The sequence below is a fragment of the Osmerus mordax genome, chromosome 1 (genome assembly GCF_038355195.1).
Source record: "Osmerus mordax isolate fOsmMor3 chromosome 1, fOsmMor3.pri, whole genome shotgun sequence".
NCBI classification, from domain to species: domain Eukaryota; kingdom Metazoa; phylum Chordata; class Actinopteri; order Osmeriformes; family Osmeridae; genus Osmerus; species Osmerus mordax.
This window is the reverse complement of record NC_090050.1, coordinates 21,941,391-21,960,493: the sequence shown is the minus strand read 5'-3', so window position 1 is coordinate 21,960,493 and position 19,103 is coordinate 21,941,391. Positions and strand designations below refer to the sequence as shown.

Genomic DNA, 19,103 nt, shown 5'->3' with positions numbered 1-19,103 from the left:
ATCCATTTAACTGTAATCACACACCACACACATTCACACACAGACCGATGTGAGAGCTCCCTAGAAGAGACAGATCATCTCTTAGAAGAGGCTGCAGATTAGAAAGCGAGAAGGATTGGGTGGAGATGGTGAGAGAGACTGAGATAGTGAGAGATGATACCGGTGGGAAAGAATGAGTGTGACAAGATAATTAGAGATTATAGACAGAGAGATGTCTTGATAGAGAGATGGACCGATGTAAAGAGAAGAAAGAAAAACAAAGGGATTGGGAGGGAGGAGAGGAGATGGATGTAATAAACTTGCCTAGCCCGAAAGGCTGCCGGCAGATCTAAGCCACACCCAGTTTCCCCACATCCCCTCTCCAATTGGTGGAACTGCAGAATCCCAGCAACAGTCTGCCGTCACTCACCTCTCTCCCTCCCTCTCTTCCTCCCTCCCTTTCTCCACAAAGAGGTTTGCCAGTGAATGAAGTGAGTCAGGCTTGAGCTGAAGAGCAGATCGAGAGAGAGAGAGAGAGTGTGAGAAAAAGAGTAGCAGCCACTGTCTGCCATCACCCCAGCGACCAGACCGACACAGGCAGAGCAGGGCAGAGGAAGGAGAGCTGGAGGGGGAACCAGCATCTACATCAACCATGCAACCTGGAGCTGACATTCACGTCAACACAGCAACGACAACAACAACAGAAACAGCCCTCTCTGTTCAACTGTAAGCTTTTTTTCTCCTTACATTTCAAATTTTGTTTATTCAGAGACCTTTTTAATTTTTTATTCAACTCCGGCTGGATGTCTGGCTGAATGGCTGAGTGTCTAACTGACTACCTGACTGTCTCACTGGCTGTATAACTTGCTGGCTGGCTGGTTTACTAGTTAGCTGACTGGTTGCTTTGCCTCTCCTCAACTAAAGTTGCGGAAGCTGGTCCAGTCTGGAGGAGCTGGATTGAAGACAGCCTCCCAGCCCTGAGGGGAGAGGAGCGGGAGATAGAAGAAGACACGAGGAAGAGAGGAGAGGAGGAAGAGAAGAGACTGAGGAAAGAGGAGAGGAGACGGTGGAGAGAGAGAGAGGGAGCAGGGAGACGTGGAGTGTGTGTTTCTGTTTGCTCCGGGGGCTGTGAAGTTCTGCCAAGACGCCGCGTGCCGTGCTCCGCGTGAAGAATGCCCAGACACGCCTGGCCAAGCCGGCCGAGCCGGCGCCCACGCCCGGCCTGTACATGGAGCGCTCTCAGAGCCGCGTCAGCCTATCAGCATCCTTCGAGGCTCTCGCCATCTACTTCCCCTGCATGAACTCATTTGATGAGGATGATGGAGGTGAGCTGGCAAGCAAGCATGCACACCCACACACACACACACACACACTGATGACCTCATAAAACACCACCTGTACCATCCTCACTGGTTGTGTCTCGCCAACGTGGATCTGTGTGTGTCGGCTGGTAAGTTGCCTCTTTTTAGGTAATGCGCTAAAATCATTAGCTGCCTGGCTAGTTTGATCACAACAGCAGCAATCACCAGAGTACCATAGTGGGGGCTTTTGTTAGCTACCAGAACATGGTGAACAGGCTTACAACACCTCTGTCATCTTCCCTTAATCTGCTTTGCTGTACCACTAGTGTGTACGCGTGTGAATGAGTTTGTGTGTGCTGCAGGTTGTTGTTAAGCACCAGGATGTCTCACATCCAGTAGTGCTCCCTACAGTGTGTGTGGTTGTGTAAGAGGTGATCGGTTGACTGCTGGGGGGGGGGGGGGGGGGGGGTAGGTGTCACCTGCAGGCAGGGCTCTCTGGGGTGGGTGAAAACAGAGGCAGCCGCCCCACAGAGAGGAGCTTCATCCAGACAGACCAATCTCATTACCCTCCGCTGGAGCTAAGCAGCGCTGCTCTCAGAGCTGCTGCCAGGAATCACACACACACACACAGACACACGTACGCATCAGCATACGCACGCAGACACACATACACATGGACAGGAAGAGGGAGGTGGAGGGGGAGGGATGGTGGGGCGCTGGTGAGGCAGAGCAGAGGGAGCTACAGGTCTGTCTCCTCCTGTCCTGTCTCCTGGGAGAGATGGCTGACTTTAGCTCATCTCACACACACGCATCACATCCACGTCCTCCACAGACGTACACATGAGTGCACACTCAGACATGCACACGCAGACATGCACACGCAGACCCACTGCTGGCACTGAGACACTGTCTGTCTGGTGCTGTCTGGATCTCTCCATGTCTACAGTTTCTCTCTTTCACTGGCTTTTCTCACCCCCCCTCCTCTCTCTCTCTCTCTCTCTCTCTCTCTCTCTCTCTCTCTGACTCTCTCTCTCTCTCTCTCTCTCTCTCTCTCTCTCTCTCTCTCTCTCTCTCTCTCTCTCTGACTCTCTCTCTCTCAGCATGTACTAGTGCTTCTCTGTCTGTTTCCCTCAAAGTATCTTTCTAGATGATATATTGGGGTACTAGCATTGGTAATATGCAGTTTGGCATTGCTTTTATCCCAGCCATGCTGTGTTAGTCCAGCCTGTTTGTACAGTTTTTTGGGGGCGTTGCTTTGTTAGTGCTGCTGCTAGAATCCTGATGATGATGGTTAATGTGCCTCTTCAAGTTGTCAAGGGAGAAAGCTGGAAAGAGACAATAGACCTGTCACACTGTCTTGAAATTGAATGTCTCTAAATGGCTGTTTGAAGCATAATTATCTCACAACTTCACCTTCCTAACCTAACAATTTAATATGGAATGTGATTCTTGGTTTCTTCGCAAAATCTCTATCATTCTACCTCTCTCTCTCTCTCTCTCTTCCTCTCTCTCTCTCTCTCTCTCTCTCTCTCTCGCTCTCTCTCTCTCTCTCTCTCTCTCTCTCTCTCTCTCTCTCTCTCTCTCTCTCTCTCTCTCTCTCTCTCTCTCTCTCTTCCTCTCTCTGTGAGAACTGAGAGCCTGAGGTGAGCAGCTCCTCTCCGACAGGAATACATCAAACAGCACCCACACTTCCACACGGATAGTGAGGGATTTATGAAGGAGGGGAATGAGGGATGGATGAAAGGAGAACCAGCTTATTCAGAGTTTATTTTCCCGAAAGAAATACAGAAGAAACAACCCTGAGCTAATCAACAACGCCCCTGGCAACCCTCTGCCTGCCCTGCCATTCATCAGCTTCAACCAGCAAGATGGAGCTGGGCTCAGATATAGAAACACCAGGGTCACACACGGGCCACGCACACGCTCTCACACACAGAGACACACACAGGCACACACACACACATTCACAGTGCTCTGTGTTTTAGGCCTGGTACAGCTTGTGATGAATGGAACTCCAGGTAATGAGGAAGTAATGACCTGCCATTCATTCTAACAGGAAATGAACCATTAGTCTTCTACTGGTCAGGTAGCTGGCTGCTGGGGTGAGGGGTCAGTGGGTGTGGGGATGGAGGGGTGGCAGGGAGGGTGAAAGGATGAGGGACGTCGAAGGGGGGGTCGAGTGATGGATGGCGTTGGGATGTGAGAGACGGGGGGAGTGAGTGGGAAAGTAGAGGATGCAAACACAGGAGAGGGACTGAAATGAACGGAGGCAAGGACAGAAGCAGGGAGGGAGGAAGCGATGGATAGATGTGGAAAAATGCAAAGGGGAGGGCAAGAAACGGTTTCAGAATGATGACCTAGAAAAGTCAGCACAAAAGAGGAGAAGAGAAAAGCAGGTCTGCTCCTAGGGGAGAAGGAGGGAAACATCATCCATCGCACCGAGCAGTCGGTCTTCTCACTTGCTTCCTTACTCTACATCTCTACCGTTACTGCTCACCTACATCAGTAGCGTTACTGCTCACCTACATCTCTACCGTTACTGCTCACCTACATCAGTAGCGTTACTGCTCACCTACATCTCTACCGTTACTGCTCACCTACATCTCTACCGTTACTGCTCACCTACATCTCTACCGTTACTGCTCACCTACATCTCTACCGTTACTGCTCACCTACATCTCTACCGTTACTGCTCACCTACATCAGTACCGTTACTGCTCACCTACATCAGTACTGTTACTGCTCACCTACATCAGTACCGTTACTGCTCACCTACATCTCTACCGTTACTGCTCACCTACATCTCTACCGTTACTGCTCACCTACATCTCTACCGTTACTGCTCACCTACATCTCTACCGTTACTGCTCACCTACATCTCTACCGTTACTGCTCACCTACATCTCTACCGTTACTGCTCACCTACATCAGTAGCGTTACTGCTCACCTACATCTCTACCGTTACTGCTCACCTACATCTCTACCGTTACTGCTCACCTACATCTCTACCGTTACTGCTCACCTACATCAGTAGCGTTACTGCTCACCTACATCTCTACCGTTACTGCTCACCTACATCTCTACCGTTACTGCTCACCTACATCTCTACCGTTACTGCTCACCTACATCAGTACCGTTACTGCTCACCTACATCTCTACCGTTACTGCTCACCTACATCTCTACCGTTACTGCTCACCTACATCAGTACCGTTACTGCTCACCTACATCAGTACTGTTACTGCTCACCTACATCAGTACCGTTACTGCTCACCTACATCTCTACCGTTACTGCTCAGCTACATCTCTGCTACATCTCTGGATGTCATTCTTTATATGCACACTGATGTAGCATGAAGGCTAACTGTAACATAAACAGTAACACGCTGGGTAACCTGTTGTGTCAGGGTAAGGTCTAACAGCTACATGGACAGCTCTGACCTTTTCAGACACACACTGCTACTATGATAGAATACAGCTGTGTGCCTGTCCGTTTGTGCGTGTGTGTGAGTGTGTGTGTGAGTGTGTGTGAGTGTGTGTGTGAGTGTGTGTGAGTGTGTGTGAGTGTGTGTGCATGTTTCTCTTCTGTGTAGCATCTCCCTAGACTTGATCTGTTTACTACACCCATGTGAGTTGTATCAGGACATTATTTGTTTAGATTCATCCATTTACATAACATGCTCTTATCAGCTTTGCAAAATGGGACTACTTAGGGCTTAACACAATGACTAGCATCATGCACGCATACATACCCGCACACAAATACAAGTATGCATGCACGCATACACACTCACACACAAACACAAGCAATCACCTTTCATCTGAACGTATGTTGCTAGGGCCACTGGACCAATACAATTTTTTTTTACTCCTGTTAGAAATTATGGGATGTGATAAGAGCACATGGTAGCCATTGAGGCGTGCCATGTCAGAGAGAGGTGTAAGGCACCTTCACGTAGCAACAATATCCAACTCTAGCATTGGGCAGCACACATAGGAATGTGCTCTTTCTTTAATTTCGCTTTTCAATCTGTTTCTTTATCCGGATATATATTTTGGGAAATCCGTTTTGATGTAAAGGAGAACACTATGTAACTTATTGAGTAGTCGCATGTTTCTCCTAACGTTCTCTGGCATTTAGGAGATGTCCTATGTTGTATTTTATGTAAATATAGTGTACATGACTATTTAAAGAAATACACTGTGATTTGACTGTTATTGACAGTTAACCGATTGACTCTTTGCCAAGCTGCTGTAACTGTGTGGGTCAGTGCTGCTGACTGGAGGAGGTAGAGGAGAGTGGGACAAGGTGCGGGCTGGAGAGACGCAAAGCTCAAAGTCAAATCCAAATGTTATGTTTTGGGAGAGGACAGGCTCGATCTCAGGCACCGTGCTGGGCGAGGCGTGTTGTGAGGCAGCCTCGGTGAGGTTTGTGTGTGGGAAACACAGGGCAGGCAATCAATCAAAATAACCACAAGCTCTGATGGCCGCAGCTGGGGTCGATACTGCCCCCTGGTAACGGAGGTGCTACATTACCCCCATTAGTCCAGGCTTGGGTCTACTTCCTGTGAAGGGGTCTACTTCCTGTTTGAGTCTTTATATATACAGTTGATTTAGTACTGTGTCTGCCTCAACAGTCCCTGTAGTCGGCTGTGCTCTGAGTGAGAGCAGACACACACTTTGAAGATAACCATCCCTCTCTGAAATGTTAAAAAGCTCCCAAGCACTCTCAGAGACACAGGATGCTTTGGCCTGGTCTCCCATGGCAACAGCATCCTCATCAGAGTTGCTGTTGACAGAGTGTTCTTTTCCAGTCGCTGTCGTTGTGATGGTGACAACGAGGCCTCTTGCCTGCCAGGGTGACATCACGTGACACGTGGGTTTATAAAACATCCAAACAGATCATAAATAACCAACTGTATAACAGAGAAAAGGAGAGAGAGAACGAGGGAGGGAGACAGTGGTGGAGAGAGGGGAAGACAAAGAAAAAGACATAGGAACAGAAAGAGAGGGGAGTCAGGTGGCTGAGCGGTGAGGGAAGCGGACTAGTAATCAGAAGGTTGCCAGTTCGATTCCCCGGCAGTGCAAAATGACGTTGTGTCCTTGGGCAAGGCACTTCACCCTACTTGCCTCGGGGGGAATGTCCCTGTACTTACTGTAAGTCGCTCTGGATAAGAGAGTCTGCTAAATGACTAAATGTAAATGTAAACAAGACTGAGCAGGAGAACGACAGCCAGACACTAACAAGGGAGAGAGAGAGAAAAGAGAATAGAGAAAAGATGAAGAGGGAGAGAGGCAAAGGTGGAGACAAAAAAAAGAGAGAGAAGGAAAGAGAAGAGAGAGAACACATAGGTTGGTTAGGTGCATGTTATTCCCACAAAAACAAAGACACTTTTTTATTATTTGATTATTCAAACGTTGCTCCCTCACAGACCATGGAAGAGAGAGAGGGTGTGGGGGATAGAGATCAACTCCAGACAGCAGCAGACCAGCTAGATGAGTCCAGTAGTGGAGCTTTGCTAGCCCAGATCTACCGGTGCTTCAGTCCCTAGTGAAGGGGATGGAAATAGAAATATTCTGGGTCATGTTTTACGGAGGACCTTGAAAAACCCAAACCCTGACGCCCTCTGCTGGATCTGCCCGCTTACACTGAAGTCACATCCAGAGGCTACAGCATAGAAATGACACTAAATTAGTGTGAGTGTCCTTAATGACTAATTGAGGACATCAGAAACAGTGTTCAATCAAAACACAAACTGTGGCTGTGTCCTCAGTGTGACTGTGTGACAGTGTCCCTCTATGTACCTGTGTCCTCTATCTACCTGTGTCCTCTATCTACCTGTGTCCTCTATCTACCTGTGTCCTCTATGTACCTGTGTCCTCTATCTACCTGTGTCCTCTATCTACCTGTGTCCTCTATCTACCTGTGTCCTCTATCTACCTGTGTCCTCTATCTACCTGTGTCCTCTATGTACCTGTGTCCTCTATCTACCTGTGCCCTCTATCTACCTGTGTCCTCTATCTACCTGTGCCCTCTATCTACCTGTGTCCTCTATCTACCTGTGTCCTCTATCTACCTGTGTCCTCTATCTACCTGTGTCCTCTATCTACCTGTGTCCTCTATCTACCTGTGTCCTCTATGTACCTGTGTCCTCTATCTACCTGTGTCCTCTATCTACCTGTGTCCTCTATCTACCTGTGTCCTCTATCTACCTGTGTCCTCTATCTACCTGTGTCCTCTATGTACCTGTGTCCTCTATCTACCTGTGCCCTCTATCTACCTGTGTCCTCTATCTACCTGTGCCCTCTATCTACCTGTGCCCTCTATCTACCTGTGTCCTCTATCTACCTGTGTCCTCTATCTACCTGTGCCCTCTATCTACCTGTGCCTTCTATCTACCTGTGTCCTCTATCTACCTGTGTCCTCTATCTACCTGTGTCCTCCTCGTGACTGTGTGCCTGTGCCGCCCTGCAGAGGCGGAGGGCCGCAGACTGAAGGGGATCCAGCGCAGCACGGAGACAGGGCTGGCGGTGGACATGCCCAGTAGGACTGTCCGGCAGGCCAGCCACGAGAGCATTGAGGACAGCATGAACAGCTACGGCTCTGAGGGCAAGTACGTACTGGCCTGCCCTCAACCACCCATGTGTACCTTCATACCACCCTGCATACGTGGATACTACCCCATGTGTTAAACCTGTACAACTGTGTATGAACTGGAACCAAACGCACCATTGGAGCCATTTTACTATGAAATGAAAACTCATATTTTATGGTGTCGGAGCTAGCCAAATACACACACATGCTCACATACACAAAGCCACACACACATATACACACACACACACACACACACACACAGCATCAGAAGGGAATCAGGCTCATTGAGTGTGGATTATAATCCAGTCATCCCTGGGATTACATTGCTGGCACCATGGCACTCCGCCATGCCCCATGGGTCTACTGCATCTTATGAACTCATGAATACATAACAGATAATGCTTCTTTACGTAAACAAGGCTGCAGAATGCTCCAGACTGACTGTAGAACATAAAATATATATGGGTATATTCTGATCTATAATGTGTCGTTCACGGTAAGTGTGTGTTTTTGGTGTGTGTATGTCTGTGTTTGTGTGTATATGTAATGTAATGTGTGTGTGTGTGTGCTGCGCTGATGCTTCTCAGAAATATGTCGATAATCACAAAATGTAGCTCTGTCTGACGTACTGTAGGAAGAGCTGGATCTTACTGCAACTCTCTCACTACAAACTGTTTACCCTGTTCACCTATATAAGATCAACTGGGGATATTTCTTTACTCTGATATACACTACAGACACATTGTCGTCTAAAGTTGTGTCCTGCTCACAGGTCTGGGGAAGGATACATGTCATAATACTGACAGGAACAGTTGCCAGAACTCATGTCAAATCACAGTCGCTTGATGATTTGGCCCGATGACATTGAGTCATGTGATAAACAAAAACTGCATGCATGTGGAGCCACACATGGCGTGTATGTGGTGTGACTGTGGTGGGGTTGTAGAGTGTGTGGTGTGGCGTTGACACAATTCTCCCAGGCCTGTTTTGACACCTCAGCAGAAAAACACAAGAGAGGGGAGCAGGACAGGAAGGGAAGAGGACAGGGAGAGATGGAGATCGAGAGAATGGACAGAGAAAAAAGAGAGTGCGAAAAGGGAAAGAGAACTCTCCGGAGACTTTGGCTGGCCAACGGGTGACAGCTGGTGCTGCTCGGTCCGTCCCAGCAAGACTATAAAAATAGACCAGAACCTGGAGAGGAGAAGAAAACAAGGGAAGAGGTGAAGAGAAGAAGGGAGGGGGCAGGTGAGGAGGGGGGGATGTGTGTACAGATATAGTAGAACACAGAAAGGAGCAATTTAGCTCAGTGAATTGAACACGGAGAAGAAGAAATCCATTTCACCCAATCAACACCTACCAACTGGACAAAAATGTGTGTGTGTATGTGTGAAGCATTGGAACAGCACACTTCAGGGACCTTCAGCGGTAATAGTCCAGGTTTGCCCTTCTATCGGTACTGTTAAATATAAAGAAAGATTCCTTGTCAAACCTTGAGAGCACCAGGATGAGATGTTTATGCACCAGACTCCCCAATCTGACTCTGCCAGGTGCTTCTCTGCTTTCACCCTCTCTACTTCCCTCTACTTCCCTCTAGTCGTCTTTCATTCACTTTGCTCTCTACTGCTCACATCTACACTGGAGCGTGTCCTAACGACGTCACCTTGTCTCGTCTCCCAGTCTGAACTACAGTGGCATGTGCCTGGCTTCAGACACCCAGTTCAGTGACTTCCTGGATGGGATGGGTCCTGCCCAGTTTGTGGGCAGGCAGACGTTGGCGACCACGTCGCTGGGTGACGTCGAGCTGGGCCTGGTGGAGAGGAACGGCGGCCTGGAGGTGGAGATCGTTCAGGCCCGCGGACTCACCATGAAACCTGGCTCCAAGGGACCCCCAGGTAAAGGGAGAGCATGAGGCGAAGGTGGTTGGATGTGTAGATGTGTGGCTGCCCCCCAAGCAATAAAACCTCTCCTTCACCTCCTTCTCTCTTTTCCTCTACGCTCCTTCTCTCTCCTCCTCTCCTCTCCTCCTCTCCTCTCTCCTCCTCACCTCTCCTCTTCTCTCCTCTCCTCTCCTCTCCTCCTCTGTCCTCTCCTCTCCTCCTATCCTCTCTCCTCCACTCCTCTCCTCTCTCCCTCTCTCCTCCTCTCCTCTCTCCTCTCCTCTTCTCTAGCTGCCTATATAAAGGTGTATCTCCTTGAGAACGGGGTGTGTGTGGCCAAGAAGAAGACAAAGTCGGTCAGGAAGTCTCTGGACCCGCTCTACAACCAACTGCTCATCTTCTCAGAGAGCCCTCAGGGGAAGGTGGTGCAGGTAACTACACACACACACACACACACACACACACACACACACTAGCAGCAGCCTTTTGAGACCTACTCCACCCCCTCCTCCTCATCTCACCATTTCTTTCTCTGTCCTTTCATCTTTTCTCCAGTCCAGTATCACCTTCATCCTGATGTAACTTAGAAAGAAGGCTAGCTGTAACATGTAGACGTGAACGTTTCAATGATGACAATCACACGCAGTTGCCAACATAACAACCATTCCAGATCAGTTGTCTCCATGACAACCATCGCTGCAGCCATTTCTTTGATGTGTCTTTGGCAGGTGATCGTCTGGGGAAACTATGGACGCATGGACCGCAAGTGCTTCATGGGAGTGGCCCGCATCCTATTGGAGGAGCTGGAACTGAGCAGCATGGTGATTGGCTGGTACAAGCTGTTTCCCACCTCCTCCATGGTGGAACCTGGGATGGCTCCTCTGATTCGCCACTCCTCCCAGCTGTCCTTGGAGAGCACTGTGGGCCCTTGCTGTGACCGCTCCTGAGGATCTTGGGAACTGGAGTTCTCTAACCTTCTCTTTGTGCCCCACCTGCCCCTCTCCCATAATGCATTGCTTTGAGCCTGGGGGAGACATAACTGATTGTGACCTTTTCTAGAGCAGCAGGTGTGAAGGGGCAGGGGCGTTCAAGGATGACAACACTTCCTGGACCCATATAAGGACTTCCTGGTTTCAACTCCACACTGTTGGGATTGTTTTCCTGCCGCATCAGGTGCAGTGCTTAGGTCTGACAGTAGGGGGCAGCACTGAAGGTTGGAATAATGGGAAGCTGAAGGGTTCTATCATTATGACTTCTGGAAGGTTCTATTTGATTATGTGTTATTTTGATAGTTCCATCTGTAACAATGGTAACTGTTGCCACGACATTTGGGCAAAGGTAGGCCTGGCCAATTAAACGACCCAGACATCAGAATAATAACAGAATCAGGAGAAATCTTTTAAACGGTTAAAGGAACAGTAAGATATTTCTACACAGGAGTGGTTTTGATCTTCTAACTGTTGTTTTGTAGAAACCTATCGTCTTAGAAGCTTGGCTATTGTTTGAAGAGTTCTACTGTGCCAATCTACCAGCAGTGTCTTTAATGTGTAGCTGGTAACAGAGTTGTTGAATGAGGAAGAACGCGGGGGGTGTGGGAGGCTGTTGATGGGCCACAATTGACACGGTCCTTGTAAAATTACCGCCTTTCTCCCGGGACTGTCAGCAGAGCCAGTGATTAACAACGCAATCTGGGAAGAGGAGGAGGAAGAGGGGGAGGAAGAGGAGGAGGAGGAAGAGGGGGAGGAGGGGGAGGAAGAGGGGGAGGAAGAGTAGGAGGAAGTGGAAGAGAAGTGAAGGAGGAGTGAAGGAGGAGAACGAAGCTGGATAAGATGGGAGGGGTGTGGATACATTTAACAGAGCCAGAGGGGAGGGGAAGGCTGTGTACACACTGTAGAGATGTAGCCGGGATCAACACACCATCACATCTTTGTTTTGGGCACTTCTTCGTGTTTTTATTTGCGGTCGGAACAATTCCCTGCGCCATGGAAGGAGAGAAGTGGCTCGTTGTAGCTTTAGTTGAGGCCCTTCGCTTGCCAGAGAACTCTCTTGATTTATAGGCCATGATAAGATTTAGCATGAGATATTAAGAAAGGTTGAAAGAGCTGAAGATTTATGGTGTTGGTATAAAACACAACATGGGTTGAGGACTAGAAAATGTAGCAGTTTATTTTGATTTTATGAAAATTTGTATTACTGCTACTGTAGTGTTGATATTGACTGTGTGCTGCTGTGTTCCATTTCTGGTCACCATGGATACGCGAGTCATAATCTGTCAAATAAACTGTAAAACATGTTGCATGTTAAGGACCACTTAGTATTATCATCGGAAACTGCCAACAGGCCACTCTCGAGACACTGTAGTACATTCTGAAGTACTGTAAGTGTTCCTCACATTGTGTTGGTTTTAACACCATTTAGGATTTAAGACTTTTAGGTAAAATACCGTGTGACGGTCGATGAATCCTAGTTGAGCAAGTAGCAATGTTGCAGGAATGTTGATGTTTAAGTCTGTTAACTTGTTTAAAATGTTTAACTAGTTTAAATCTGTTAACTGAATAACTTGATATTACGAAGCAATAAGTAGCAGCACCATGTTCAGACGTCATACTGCTGAGGGGAGGCTGTGGTCACACTGTTTAACATTTAAAAAAATATTTAACATCCACCTTTTTACAATTGTTATCAATGGAGAGAAGCCACAAGTCAATAAAAATGGCTGCCTCAACGACAAAAAAAACTTTACCCACACTGTCCTTTTTAAGTAAAAAATATTAAAGAAATACTTTGTATTTCGTGCAGAGCTCTCAAGTAGTAAATAAATAGAAATGAAATTCTGAATCGTTTGACCACCGCTCATTACAATGTGGCAGCATATATGTTTGAATGCGAAACTTCGTCTACCTTTTTAGTAGTTTTGCTGGATGATTTGTGACCACGGCCTTGGGTTCAATCCAATCACATGATCAAACATGGCCGACACCATCGTAGCATGGTTGGATGATTCCGACCCCCTCTGATAACTGGAGGCCTAGATAATAATGCCATTTTGACCTTAGGCGTGGTAATAAAACACACAGGTTCATCCCCTACTGGTTTTACAAAGTATAGAGCAATGCAGGTATGGATAAACGGTGCTGAGTTAGTAGGTAATGATGTTGCTAACAGATAGCATGGGGGAAAAACGTTGTTTAAAGTGTGAGCAACAAAAGGGAGTACGAAAAGAAACATACCATTTCAAAAGATAGGGATTACTTTTTGGTTATTCAAAAACAGTAAAAAAAATAAGTTATTGTGCAATGTTATTGTATTTTTGTAAAATTAAATTGTAAATGATTTTTTTTTAATTATTGAACGTAGAGACGATGAAATCAGCCAGCTCATCGTGCACCGACCTCCAGAATGTTCTTTATAGCTGTCATGTGTATGTGCCAAATTGTTAAATTTTTGATTATCGAGTAGAAAACAAGTCTATAAACACATTTATTTAATAGCATTCATGTGCCCCGAAGTACAGTAATACTGAAAAGCCAAGTCTGAACCACCAGCCTCTCTCTAATCCCACCACTAAGGGACGATTTTGTCTCAATGTCCAAGAACTTTGAATCGTAGTTGGTTATGGATAGAGATAATAGACCAACACTGTATTTTTCATTACTTTTCTTTTTTCTTTTCTTTTTAACAATTCCCGCTGTCTAATTGTATTTGAAACCGATGCATACGATACGGCACGAGTTTTTGCCATTGAACTTAATCCCGCTCCTCTCCTGTCTCTGCTCTGTCGTGCTCAGCAATGCTCAGCGCTATCAACTGTGGCACAAAACGGAGGCCTTATAAATACTGAAGGCTGGGAGAACACCAACCTCACCGCAACCAACTGCTTCTGATGGGAAATTGGTTCTTTTTGACCTGCAAGGCTCTGACCGACGGGTGGATCAACCTGTCCATCCGGACGCTCTGCACGAGCCTAGCGTGAGCCTTTCTAAGAGTTTGAGCAAGATATAAGAACACTGCTTAGACTCCCCGTCCACGCTGCCATTCAGTTCTTAGTGTGTCAGTCTTCTACCACATCCAACAGATTTTTAGAGCTTTGAAGATACTGGGTAGTCTGGGTAGAATTTGCTTTTTTGTTTCATTCGACAGAGAAATGTTGGACGTTATAGGCAGGTATAGTTGAACAACCAGACTTGGCATGCCATCCCACTTATCATTTCTAATTGAGGTTCTTTCAAAAATGTTATTGTTGAGTACTGCACAATTTGGTGTGTTGTTAACCTATTTAAACTGTCAATAAAACAGTTTTACTCTAATTTAAAATGTTCACCTGCTGTAAGATATTTTTTTCCACAGTTTTCTACTGCTTCATTGTTGCCCAGTTGTTGAGGACATTGTTGATTTTCAATGAATACCACTTGTGCTGCCTTCGGGTCATTGTTACCAACCTTTTGCACCACAACGGTGGGTCTCAATGACCCACAGCACAAGAGATACACATTCCAAATAATATATTGATGACAGTACCTTATTTTATCAAATAATGTTTTTGGGGGTTAAAACACAACCATATGACAAATATTCTAGATCAGAAAACAGGAATTCAAATTCCTCACTAGAATGGCAATAACTGACTATTTGAAAGAAATAATCAAAGAAGCATTGTAAAAGCATTATAAACATACTTTTCAAAAACATGAAACATTTTATAATACTACAACTTTGCAGTATCAAGGCTAGCAGCACTCCAAAATCTTTAAACAGTATTTACCAAAACAGAATAAATAGAAAGTCATTTCAAGAATTTTACAACAATAACAACAACTATTGCAACACACCCTAACTTCACTTCAAATAAATAATAGTTGAGTAAAGTCAAAATATTCTTTAGATTGGCATTCACAGACTGAAGGATAACTTGGCTGTCCAAAAGCTATCAGGGCAGCATGTTGTTTAGGTGTGAGGAACACATTGACTTCAGGAATCTGTTTGTGAGTGTTGAGAGTTATGCAGCTGGGATTCGCAGGAGTCTGTGTGGCTCTGCATAGATCAAATTAAATCTTATCTGTAAAGCCCTTTATGCCAGAGCTTTACAGCTGCCTATATATGTCAACTCCTGAGTTTGATGGGCATCTACTTATAGATGATGTAAACATTTACAAAAAGTCCTTCTGTGAGAAGACTTAGACACTTTCACTTTGAAAGAAATGTTCACATAAAGTGCATCTGTCGCTGGAAATAAGTGATAATTCAGTTTCAGCTTCCATCATATTGTAGTTCTTCTAACACGGAAAGTCTCTGGAGCGAGGAGTGGTGGAGGTATTTGAATTTCTAAATGTAAATATGTCTTTGTGTTAAGTGTGTGTGTTTGAGCCGATAAATATCTACTGTACATATGTGTCTGTGAGTGTGTGCATACACTGCACACACACTTCAGAAATAGTGTGTTTGTGGCTGTGAGTGTGTATTCAGTCCTTCAGTGTAATAATCACATGATCATCCTGGCCCTTCCACAGCATCTCCCCCTCAAAATCCAGCATCTTGTGTTTCCTGCAGCGCAGCGCGATTCCCACCACCTTGTCCGAGATCTTAACGTAGCGGTCAAACAGGCGTCCGAAGGTGATGTAGACGCGCCCCTGTTTGTCTGTCAGGCCCATGTCCCTGATGATGAAGCACATCTCTTCCATCTCGCGTTGGACGTGTTTCTGCGCCCGGTCCCCGCGCTCCGCCGTCCGGGTGCCCTCTTTGGGCTTGCCGTAGCCGGCGTCGCCCTTCTGCAGGCGCTGGGACATGGCATGCTCATAGTCGAAGTCCTCGCTGAAGGGGTTGAGCTTCTGGCCCTCCACGTGCTGCTGTGACCACTGCTGCCAGCGACTCTTGATGTCATTCATGTTGGTCACCTTAATCTGGGGGGGGGGGACACAAGTCAGTTTAGACCAGTGGTTCCCAACCCTGGTCCTCAGGGCAACCCTGTCCTGCATGTTTTAGATGTTTCCCTGCTCCAACCCACCTGATTCCTGCTTATGACCATTCATGAATGGTCATAAGCAGGCTTCTGCAGAGCTGGATAACGACCCATTCATTTGAATCAGGTGTGTTTTCAAAACAGAATTTTAAAACGATGGAGCGATATTATTCCAAACAACATTTAAGAATATGAATATCATTCAGTGTGCCAAATGATATTCCATTCAAACGTTGATGTGTTGTGTATGAACTGGTGTGTCCTTTCTCTTGGGCAGAAGGAACCATGAACAACGACTCTGAGAACTTGGTGTATTTTTGTACTTGGGAGAGCAGGGGGATGTGGGAGTGAAATCAGAGGAGGTGGTCTGGCATGCAGACCACAGACAGACTGACAGACAGACAGGTAGTCAGACAGACAGATAGGTAGTCAGACAGACAGACAGATAGGTAGTCAGACAGACAGGTTTTCAGACAGAAAAGCTGACTGGTAAGAAGTCCTTCAAGTAGACAGGTAGGTGGAGAGACGGGTCTTCCAAGACCAGAGGCCCATTAAACATAAATCTCCGTCACTTTTATGACCCATGATTAGCTGAAAGATCAGGTGTTGGGCATAGCAGTGGGTGACTCTGTTTGCTCACAGCGCAGATATATTCCATTCCCCAATATATTCCATGGTTCAGATAGTTTCCTAATATTCTAGTGATCAGATGGAAAGTTGGGTCACATGACTGGCAAGTTTCCATAGCTACAAGGATAGCACAGACAGTACAAACCTCTGACTTCTATACATTTATCCCTGCATGACTCTGGCCTGGTTCCACCATGTTTATATATATAGTATTGCTTGGAGGAGGTCAGATTATTTTCCCTCCAGGCTGTGGAAGAGTGAGTTAATGCCTTTTCAGACAGAACACGACAACGGCACCACTGTGCTCCGGAACACCGGATCTCCAACGGCCAGCGTCCGCCGACAAATAACCGGAAAGTTGTTTCTGATATTTAGCAGTGTCCTCTACGACTTCACCGAACGCCTTTGTGCTGAACACAGCAGCGAGCACAGCACAAATCACGTTCCGTCTAAATAAAACCTTTAGGATGCACTGTACTTTCTCAGCAAACATAAAAGACTTAAATGTCTGAACAAGGCTGCTCAACCTAGCGCTGTTGTCAGGGCAGGAAAGACTCCATAACCTTCCCTAACATCTGCAGATATGAAGTAAGCAGACCTGTCAGTATCCTGAGTCATGACAGCATGTCTGAATCTGTCTGATGAGGCACTGCATGTTTGTTGAACCCACAAGCAACCTTAAATCCAAGTGGATGATGCCTAATTGTCCACCAAGTCACAAACACTGATGTTGTGGGGGCCTCACTCTTTGAAGTTATTCACTGCCGTCCAAACGGGCTGTACTTTTAAACTGCATGTCACATAAACCTAGCAACACATTCACAGCTTGAAGGATGCTGTACCGCCAAACTAAAAATGAGTTCTCAGATTGTACGAGATGAGAATCCTCTGAATAAAAAGAGGTTCGTGAGAGGAGCCCACGCCAGGGTGGGTACCATGTACCGTAGCGTCCTGTGGCTGTCCCCACACCCGCTGGTCCCCATGGTTACCTTGGGTCTGCTGGGCTGTTTCTTCAGCAGCGCTGGCCTGCTGTCACTGCTGTTGCCAGCCAACAATGCCTCGTCTCCCAGGCCGCTGTCCTCTGTGTCCACACTACTGCTACGCGAGCCCAGCTTCCTATCCTGGTCCTGGTCCTGGTTCTGGCTCTGCAGGGCCAGGGCCCGTACCTGCCGCCGGCGAGTGGGTGAACCGCCACCCAGGAAGTCCTTGGCTCCGGGGTCCTCAGGCGCCATGATGCGTTCCTTCAGAGCGCTGATCAAGTTGCCGCCCCCCTCGCTGGGTTTGGTCGCCGCCCGCTTCGTCACGGCGCTCGTCCTGATTTGGCTTCCTCCATCCTCGTTCGTCGCCACCATGCGCGGTTTCACCGTCAATTTGACTTTGCTATTGGTCTCGCTGCCCTCCTCGCCCTCGGTGACGGAGCTGGGCATCCAGCCGGAGGGTATGGTCTCCTGGCGGTCAGAGTGTTCGGTCGCCCAGCCCTGCCAGCTCCGAGCCAGGCTGTGGACCATGGCTGCACATTTGATCTTCCTGACAGCCCTGACGAAGGGCCGGGCTTCTGGCTTGGGATCCTGCGGAGCCGCGATGCCACTCATGTCCTCTCGAGGCGACAGCGAAGAGGGGTAGGGAGGAGAGGAGAGGCCACGGGTTGGTACGAGGGAGGGTGCTGTGACAGAGGAGCGAAGCTGTGATGAGTGAGTGGAGGGTAGAAGCAGTGAGCCCTCAGGACCATCTCTGGAGCTTAAATAAAGAGGGTGGCACAGGAAGCGTTGTCACAAACCCCTACATGAGTCAGGGAGGTCCCAGGGTGTGACATTGGAGTATTGGAAGATAGGAGAGGGCTTGCCTGTCACCACAGAGCAGAGTGACCACCTGTTCCTTCCCCGGGGGGGGGGGGGGGGGGGGGGTATGTGTGAGAGGGGGGGATTCCAGTGCTCAACCAGGGGGGAGGGGAGTGCAAAATGCCTAAGTTCTTCAGTGTGTGCACACAGGCAGGCATAATGAACAACAACAGTCCTAAGGTCAGAGGCCTTCATACTTTCATTGACCCTATCTTCATTTTTTAAGACCAGGAAACCCTTTTCTTACAGCCCCAGTAGAAGAGTGCACATACAGAGCAAAGTACAATATAACAAACAGACATAAAACAGACATATAATAAACTCGCTTTTGAAACCAAAATAAAAAATGAACACAAGACACCGAACCAAAGTGAAAGAGAGAACCATGGACCAGGACTAGAACAGCTGACCCTAGGCTGACAGGTGTTCAGATGCCTCCCTTCTCAGAGGGCCCATGGGGACAAGGGACTCCAGTTTCAGCCTTGAAGGACAGTCCAAGAGGAAGCTGTCAGTAAAGACAATTCTGTCTGTTTGTCTGTCTGACTGACTACCTACATCCTTCCTTCCATCTCTCTCTCTCTCTCTCTCTCTCTCTCTCTCTCTCTCTCTCTCTCTCTCTCTCTCTCTCTCTCTCTCTCTCTCTATCCATCCATAGACAAGGGTGTCAGTACAAGTTTCTTAGCCTGTATTTTAGGCTGAACCAATCAATGTTCGTCATGTTTGGTACATTTTCATTCCAAGCCTGACTCCTTCCTTTGGAACATCTTTCACAGTTCTATTTGTTCTTCAGCACAGCCGGTGACACACGATGTTGTTGTGAATGCAGCATTCTACTGACACTGACGCCATAGCTGCTCTCACAAAGCCACGACTGAGAGGCATTTATTGTTTTTTTTATCAGACACACTGAGAGTGACTGCGGAGGG

At 47.3% G+C, this 19,103-nt stretch overlaps 2 protein-coding genes across 4 annotated transcripts; one reads left to right on the top strand and one right to left on the bottom strand.

The window, feature by feature from the left end:
- The first annotated feature begins 1,207 nt into the window (after positions 1 to 1,207).
- rims4 (regulating synaptic membrane exocytosis 4) lies at positions 1,208 to 10,700 on the top strand. Of its 3 annotated transcripts, none has more exons than XM_067242549.1 (6): positions 1,208 to 1,304; positions 5,420 to 5,424; positions 7,762 to 7,892; positions 9,554 to 9,768; positions 10,045 to 10,184; positions 10,482 to 10,700. In XM_067242549.1, exons 1-6 carry the CDS (start codon positions 1,208 to 1,210, stop codon positions 10,698 to 10,700), a joined length of 807 nt encoding a protein of 268 aa, XP_067098650.1. The 3 variants fall into 3 exon arrangements, with proteins under 3 accessions (XP_067098650.1, XP_067098632.1, XP_067098641.1); XM_067242531.1 differs by lacking the exon at positions 5,420 to 5,424 and adding an exon at positions 3,395 to 3,397 and having other exon boundaries at positions 7,754 to 7,892; XM_067242540.1 differs by lacking the exon at positions 5,420 to 5,424 and having other exon boundaries at positions 7,754 to 7,892.
- Positions 10,701 to 15,085: 4,385 nt separating this feature from the next.
- abraa (actin binding Rho activating protein a) lies at positions 15,086 to 18,046 on the bottom strand. The gene is made up of 2 exons (XM_067238888.1): positions 17,329 to 18,046; positions 15,086 to 15,650 (listed from the first exon to the last, which is right to left on the bottom strand). Exons 1-2 carry the CDS (start codon positions 17,929 to 17,931, stop codon positions 15,213 to 15,215), a joined length of 1,041 nt encoding a protein of 346 aa, XP_067094989.1. The 5' UTR covers positions 17,932 to 18,046; the 3' UTR covers positions 15,086 to 15,212.
- Between the last annotated feature and the right edge of the window lie 1,057 nt (positions 18,047 to 19,103).